This window comes from Oncorhynchus gorbuscha, linkage group LG12, assembly GCF_021184085.1.
Source record: "Oncorhynchus gorbuscha isolate QuinsamMale2020 ecotype Even-year linkage group LG12, OgorEven_v1.0, whole genome shotgun sequence".
Classification (NCBI taxonomy): domain Eukaryota; kingdom Metazoa; phylum Chordata; class Actinopteri; order Salmoniformes; family Salmonidae; genus Oncorhynchus; species Oncorhynchus gorbuscha.
This window is the reverse complement of record NC_060184.1, coordinates 79000640-79008930: the sequence shown is the minus strand read 5'-3', so window position 1 is coordinate 79008930 and position 8291 is coordinate 79000640. Positions and strand designations below refer to the sequence as shown.

Sequence of the window (8291 nt, the reverse complement as noted above, 5' to 3'; positions counted from 1 at the left end):
CATAAAGGCCTGATTGGTGGAGTGCTGCAGAGATGGTTGTCCATCAGGAAGTTTCTCCCATCTCCACAGAGGAACTCTGAAGCTCTGTCAGTGTGACCATTGGGTTCTTGGTTACCTCCCTGACCAAGGCCCTTCTCCTTCGATTGCTCAGTTTTCCGGGCGGCCATCTATAAGAAGAGTCTTGATGCTTCCAAACTTCTTCCATTTAAGAATGATTGAGGCCACTGTGTTCTTGGGGACCTTCAATGCTGCCGAAATGTTTTGGTACCCTTCCCCAGATCTGTGCCTTGACACAATCCTGTCTCTGAGCTCTACGGACAATTCCTTCGTCCTTATGGCTTGTTTTTGCTCTGACATGCACCTTCAACTGTGGGACCTTATATAGACAGGTGTGTGCATTTCCAAATCATGTCCAATTAATTGACTTTATCACAGGTGGCCAATGAAGTTGTAGAAACATCTTAAGGATGATCAATGGAAACAGGATGCACCTGAACTCAATTTCGAGTCTAGTAGCAAAGTGTCTGAATTCTTATGTAAATAATATATTTCTGTTTATTATATTTTATAAATTTGCACGCAAAAAGATAAATTAATTATTGCTTTGTCATTATGGAGTATTGTGTGTAGATTGAGGAAAAAATATATATTTAATTCATTTTAGAATAAGGCTGTAATGTAACAAAATGTGGAAAAGGTCTTGGTACTTCCTGAATGCACTGTATATCTAATCCCTCCTGTCTCCATCCTCCAGGTCAGTCGGTGGGTGGAGCTCTGAGCAGCGCTAAGTCAGCCATGTCCTCCTGGTTCTCTACACCGCCAGCTATCGTACCCACTCCAGAGCCTCCGTTACCTACAGAGACCAAGCCTTGACCCCCTCACCCAGTCTCTTCTCACAGCAGCTGTCTAGTGGGAGAGGCTAGGGTTAACCTACCCTCCCTCAACAGTCCTCCCCTGACTCTCTCAATTCATCTTCCCTTGATTTCTTGCACTTTTTCTCCTCATTCTCAAACCCCATTGGAGAAAAAAAGTCAGAGGGGGGAGGGATCTTGGACTGTATCCTCCAATACAGTTGAGGCAAGGAGATACTTCTCCTCTCAGATCACAACATTTTTTATGTAACCGTTATTTAACAAGGCAAGTCAGTTAAGAATAAATTATTATTTACAATGACGGCCTAGGAACAGTGGGTTAACTGCCTTGTTCAGGGGGAGAACAACAGATTTTTACCTTGTCAGCTCAGGGATTTGATCTTGCAACCTTTCGGTTACAAGTCCAACGCTCTAACCACTAGGCTACCTGCCATCCTTACACTCTAACCACTAGGCCACCTCTACACTCTAACCACTACCCTAACCACTAGGCCTCTACACTCTAACTAACCACTAGGTTACCTGCCGTCCCTACACTCTAACCACTAGGCTACCTGCCACCTCTACACTCTAACCACTAGGCTACCTGCCACCTCTACACTCTAACCACTAGGCTACCTGCCACCTCTACACTCTAACCACTAGGCTACCTGCCACCTCTACACTCTAACCACTAGGCTACCTGCCACCTCTACGCTCTAACCACTAGGCTACCTGCCACCTCTACACTCTAACCACCTGCCGCCCCTGGATGGCCAAACAGATGGATCCTGTTTGTGTCCCAAATGGCACCCTATTCCCTTCTATAGTGCACTACAATTTTTCAAAAGGGAAAAAATACTTATAAAGGGAATAGATTGCCATTTAGGATGCATCCCAGGTGTCCAGGACACTCCTTTCATCCTCTATACAACTGCTCCAGTATGGAGGACAGACAGACAGGCAGGCAGACAGGCAGACAGGCAGACAGACAGACAGACAGACAGACAGACAGACAGACAGACAGACAGACAGACAGACAGACAGACAGACAGACAGACAGACAGACAGACAGACAGACAGACAGACAGACAGGCAGGCAGACAGACATTTCCATGCTCAGAGTCTCAGCCTCTTTAGATTTGAGTGTTTTCTGTGTTTTTATCCCAGTGTTTTTCTCTAGCTGTATATCAACAAGGTGTATACTGTCTATACTGACAGTCTTTAATGACAGTGTGAGTCGCTGTCTACTTCAGAATGGTACCACTCCTCCGACTCTCGCCCCCTGCAGGCAGAATCGACACGCTATCTGACCTAAGACAATGGTGTTACTGTAAATTAACAAGACACTGGGTCCAGAGCAAGTTGATCTCACATTGAACAGGTGGACTCCCAAATGGAAACCTATCCCATATATAGTGCACTACTTCTGTCCAGATCCCTAAGGGGTTGGGTGGTTGGTGGGGGGGTTGGGGTGGTTGGTGGGGGGGGTTGGTGGGGGGTTGGGTTGGTTGGTGAGGGGGTTGGGTTGGTTGGTGGGGGGGGGTTGGGTGGGGGGGTTGGTTGGTGGGGGTTGGGTTGGTCGGTGGGGGGTGTTGGGTTGGTTGGGGGGGGTTGGGTTGGTGGGGGGGGTGGGTTGGTTGGTGGGGGGGTGAGCGGGGGTTGTTGGTTGGGTTGGCGTGTTTGGTTGGGTTGGTGGGCGGGTTAGTTTGGGTTGGTGCTTTCTGTTCGTCACTCCGTCAGGAAGACAACTGGTTTGGACTCGTTATATCCATCTATGATAGAATACTATCTTATGATGACATGTTATAGTGAACTCTGTAGAGAGATTACGGCTGGAGGAATGTGGGATATAGTGAACTCTGTAGAGAGATGACTGCTGGAGGAATGTGGGATATAGTGAACTCTGTAGAGAGATGACGGCTGGAGGAATGTGGGATATAGTGAACTCTGTAGAGAGATGACTGCTGGAGGAATGTGGGATATAGTGAACTCTGTAGAGAGATGACTGCTGGAGGAATGTGGGATATAGTGAACTCTGTAGAGAGATGACTGCTGGAGGAATGTGGGATATAGTGAACTCTGTAGAGAGATGACGGCTGGAGGAATGTGGGATATAAACAAATATACTGATGTATTTATCCTTTTTTATATTGATATAGTTCTGTCCTTGAGCTGTTCTTGTCTATTCATGTTCTGTATTATGTGTTGTGTGGAACCCCAGGAAGAGTGTCTGCTGCTATAGCAACAGCTAACGGGGGATTCTAATAAAATACCAGAAAACGAGTTTGTTGGACTCCCACATAATCATTACGGTTTCCCTCGTCGTCATGACAACGCTGGAACCAATCACTACTAATCTATGGACCACACCAAACTACAGTGTTGTCTGACATGGCACCCTATTCCCTATAAAGTACACTAATTTTGACCAGTGGCTTTGGTCAAAAGTAGTGCATTACGTAGGGAATTGTATGTGTCTGTACAAAGTAAAAGAGGATTTTTATACTGAACAAAAAAATATAAGTTCAACGATTTTACCGAGTTACATTTCATATGTGGAAATCCGTCCATTTTAAATAAATTCACGACTGAGAATACCTTTAAAAGAAAATGGGCCTCGGGATATCGTTACGGTATTTCACGGGCCTCGGGATATCGTTACGGTATTTCACGGGCCGCGGGATATCGTTACGTATTTCATGGGCCTCGGGATATCACGCGGGATATCGTTACGGTAATTCACGGGCCTCGGGATATCGTTACGGTATTTCACGGGCCGCGGGATATCGTTACGGTATTTCATGGGCCTCGGGATATCGTTACGGTAATTCATGGGCCTCGGGATATCGTTACGGTAATTCATGGGCCTCGGAATATCGTTACGGTAATTCATGGCCTCGGGATATCGTTACGGTAATTCATGGGCCTCGGGATATCGTTACGGTAATTCATGCGCCTCGGGATATCGTTACGGTAAGTTATGGGCCTCGGGATATAGTTACGGTAAGTTATGGGCCTCGGGATATAGTTACGGTAAGTTATGGGCCTCGGGATATAGTTACGGTAAGTTATGCGCCTCGGGATATCGTTACGGTAATTCATGGGCCGCGGGATATCGTTACGGTAATTTTCATGGGCCGCGGGATATCGTTACGGTATTTCATGGGCCGCGGGATATCGTTACGGTATTTCATGGGCCGCGGGATATCGTTACGGTAATTCATGGGCCGCGGGATATCGTTACGGTAATTCATGGGCCGCGGGATATCGTTACGGTAATTCATGGGCCTCGGGATATCGTTACGGTATTTCATGGGCCTCGGGATATCGTTACGGTAAGTTATGGGCGGTAAGTTATGGGCCTCGGGATATAGTTACGGTAATTCATGGGCCGCGGGATATCGTTCGGGATATCGTTACGGTAATTCATGGGCCTCGGGATATCGTTACGGTATTTCATGGGCCGCGGGATATTGTTACGGTATTTCTGTGCATTCAAATTGCCATCAATAATATAAAATATTGTACATAGTTTAAGCCTGCCCAAACCCTTACCCCACCACCACGAAGCACTCTGTTCACAACGTTGACATCAGCAAACCACTTACGCACATGACGCCATACACGTGCTCTGTGGTTGTGAGGCCGGTTGGACGTACAGTTGGACCAAATTCTTTAAAATGACGTTGGAAGCAGCTTATGCTAGAGATATTAATATTCCATTCTCTGGAAACAGCTCTGGTGGACATTCCTGCAGTCAGCATGCCAATTGTACGCTCCCTCAAAACTTGAGACATCTGTAGCCTTCTGTCGGGTGACAAAACTGCACATTTTAGTGGCATTTTATTGTCCCCAGCACAAGGTGCACCTGTGTAATGATCATGTTGTTTAATCAGCTTCTTGATATGCAACACCTGTCAGGTGGATGGATTATCTTGGCAAAGGAGAAGTGCTCACTAACAGGGATGTAAACACATTTGTGCACAACATTTGAGATAAGCTTTCTGTGCATTGGGAACATTTCTGGGATGTTTTATTTCAGCTCATGAAAGACGGGACAAACACTTTACATGTTGCGTTTATATTTCTGTTTAGTATATATCTATGTGCACATTCTTAGTAGCCTCTACTTGTCACTTTAAGATGATTATGGCTGTCTGAATGATGGCTGTCATTCTGTCGGCAGTCTGAATGATGGCTGTCATTCTGTCGGCAGTCTGAATGATGGCTGTCATTCTGTCGGCAGTCTGAACGATGGCTGTCATTCTGTCGGCTGTCTGAACGTTGGCTGTCTTTCTGTCGGCAGTCTGAACGATGGCTGTCATTCTGTCGGCAGTCTGAATGATGGTTTCTGTCGGCAGTCTGAATGATGGTTTCTGTCGGCAGTCTGAATGATGGCTGTCATTCTGTCGGCAGTCTGCATGATGGCTGTCATTCTGTCGGCAGTCTGAACGTTGGCTGTCTGAACGTTGGCAGTCTGAACGTTGGCAGTCTGAACGTTGGCAGTCTGAACGTTGGCAGTCTGAAAGTTGGCAGTCTGAACGTTGGCAGTCTGAACGTTGGCTGTCTGAACGTTGGCTGTCTGAACGTTGGCTGTCTGAACGTTGGCTGTCTTTGTCGGCTGTCTGAATGATGGCTGTCTTTCTGTCGGCAGTCTGAACGTTGGCAGTCTGAACGTTGGCAGTCTGAACGTTGGCAGTCTGAACGTTGGCAGTCTGAACGTTGGCAGTCTGAACGTTGGCAGTCTGAACGTTGGCAGTCTGAACGTTGGCAGTCTGAACGTTGGCAGTCTGAACGTTGGCAGTCTGAACGTTGGCAGTCTGAACGTTGGCAGTCTGAACGTTGGCAGTCTGAACGTTGGCAGTCTGAACGTTGGCAGTCTGAACGTTGGCTGTCTGAACGTTGGCTGTCTGAACGTTGGCTGTCTGAACGTTGGCTGTCTGAACGTTGGCTGTCTGAACGTTGGCTGTCTGAATGATGGCTGTCTTTCAGTCAGATGTCTAAACTTTGAATGTCCTCAAGTTCCCGCCATGACTTTTAAACTCAAACTGTGTTTAGACTATGCTCCATTTGCTAAATTCTATTATTAATTCTAAGTATTTGGGGTTTCTTTAAAAAAGAAATATATTTTTGTTATATTTACAATGTGTATTTAAAATATGAATGTATTGTAAATTGTAAATTGAAATTCACAAAATATTTTCCTGAAAGATTCTTTGGAAGTATTTTGTTGAGGAAAACGGTTGTAATTTATGCTATGCTGTATTGCTGCATTAAATAAGAGAAACTGAAAGTCTCCTCTTTACCTAAAAATACAAATTATAGTTATCTAAAAGCTTCTGTACCTAAAAAAAAAATAGTAGTTTTACTCCCGTAAACTGTTAGCGACTGAAGAGGAAGCGAGACACCCCACTTATTTTTTTCCCTGTATTTTTATGGTTCAATGACCAGACCCACTGCTTATGGTGTCTACGAGAGGGAGGGAGAAAGGGAGCAGAGCAACAGGCCCAACCCCCACTACTAAAACTCCCTACAAAGGCCTGAACCTAGGAAGAAACCTAGAGAGGAACCAGGCTCTGAGGGGTGGCCAGTCATCTTCTGGCTGTGCCGGGTGGAGATTATAACAGAACATGGCCAAGATGTTCAAATGTTCATAGATGACCAGCAGGGTCAAATAATAATAATCAGTGGTTGTAGAGGGTGCAACAGGCGCCAACATGGACAGGAAGATCACATCAGTGACTCAACCCACTCAATTGATGCACCCCTCCTAGGGATGGTATGGAAGAGGACCAGTAAGCCAGTGACTCAGCCCCTGTAATAGGGTTAGAGGCAGAGAATCCAAGTGGAGAGAGGGGAACCGGCCAGGCAGAGACAGCAAGGACGGTTCATTGCTCCAGTGGCTTTCCGTTCATCTTCACACTCCTGGGCCAGATTGGACTCAATCATAGGACCTACTGAAGAGATGAGTCATCAATAAAGACTTAAAAGGTAGAGACCGAGTCTGCGTCTCTCACATGAATAGGCAGACCATAAAAATGGAGCTCTATAGGAGAAAGCCCTGCCTCCAGCTGTTTGCTTAGAAATTCTAAGGACATCCTGGGAGAAGGGGAGTGTGTACTTACGTTTTGTCCTGCGGTGCACCCTGGGAAAAGGGGAGTGTGTACTTACGTTTTGTCCTGCGGTGCATCCTGGGAGAAGGGGAGTGTGTACTTACGTATTGCCCTGCGGTGCATCCTGGGAGAAGGGGAGTGTGTACTTACGGTTTGTCCTGCGGTGCATCCTGGGAGAAGGGGAGTGTGTACTTACGTTTTGTCCTGCGGTGCATCCTGGGAGAAGGGGAGTGTGTACTTACGTTTTGTCCTGCGTGCTCGTGCTCAAATCATTTTGATGCACTGAGAAGAGAAAGAGGCGACGATTCTCAGAACATAATGTGGCTCTACATATGTTTTATTTCCTTGTGGATGCAGATGCAGGATGCAGAGTGTGAGTTCTGCTTGATTAAAACTACCTGATCTCCAAAGTCCACGTTTATAGTCTCCATCAACCACACACAACGCAGAGTGACAGCGGTGCAGTACAGCACCGGCTACATCAGCACATGGGGACAAACATCTACCTGGAGGTGACAGCATTCCCTTCCAGCCCCCCTAGACACAACAACAACATGGCCCACAAAAAAACAGGTCACAACTCCTGCAGCTTTGTCAGACGCTGGGTATGTCAATGGCAGGCTTCGAGGAGACCTCTATGCTAGGTACACCTATCGCTCATCTCTTGGCAGAAGTACTGTAGACCATTTTATCACTGACCTCAACCCAGAGTCTCTTAGGGGTGTCAGTGGACTGACTGAAAGCTAAGATCACAGCAAAACCACAGTCTACTTGAACAGTAATAATCAATCATGAGGCATCAAAGCCAAAGGAGCTGAATAATAAACTTGTCAAAAAAAGAAACGTCCCTTTTTCTTTCAAATAAAAAATTTGTAAAAATTCAAATAACTTCACAGATCTTCATTGTAAGACAAACATGCACCTGTGGAACAGTCGTTAAGACACTAACATCTTACAGACGGTAGGCATTTAAGGTTTCAGTTATGGTCCTCACCAGACATCACCAGCAACAACATCGCCTATGGGCACAAACCCATCGTCGCTGGACGAGACAGGACTGGCAAAAAGTGCTCTTCACTGACGAGTCACGGTTTTGTCTCACCAGTGATGATGGTCGGATTCACGTTTATCGTCGATGGAATGAGCGTTACACCGAGGCCTGTACTCTGGAGCGGGATCGATTTGGAGGTGGAGGGTCATTCATGGTCTGGGGCGGTGTGTCACAGCATCATCGGACTGAGCTTGTTGTCATTGCAAACAATCTCAACTCTGTGCTTTACAGGGAAGACATCCTCCTCCCTTATGTGGTAACCTTCCTGCAGGC

General features: G+C 46.4%; 1 protein-coding gene across 1 annotated transcript in view; it reads left to right on the top strand.

Moving 5' to 3' along the window:
• LOC123991427 (late secretory pathway protein AVL9 homolog) overlaps nt 1-1252 on the top strand; it is a 47542-nt gene extending 46290 nt beyond the window's left edge. The window contains exon 16 of the mRNA XM_046293015.1: nt 755-1252. Within this exon, the coding sequence (XP_046148971.1) occupies nt 755-873 (119 nt within the window). The 3' untranslated portion in view covers nt 874-1252. The remainder of the gene's footprint in view (nt 1-754) is intronic.
• Nucleotides 1253-8291: the final 7039 nt, after the last annotated feature.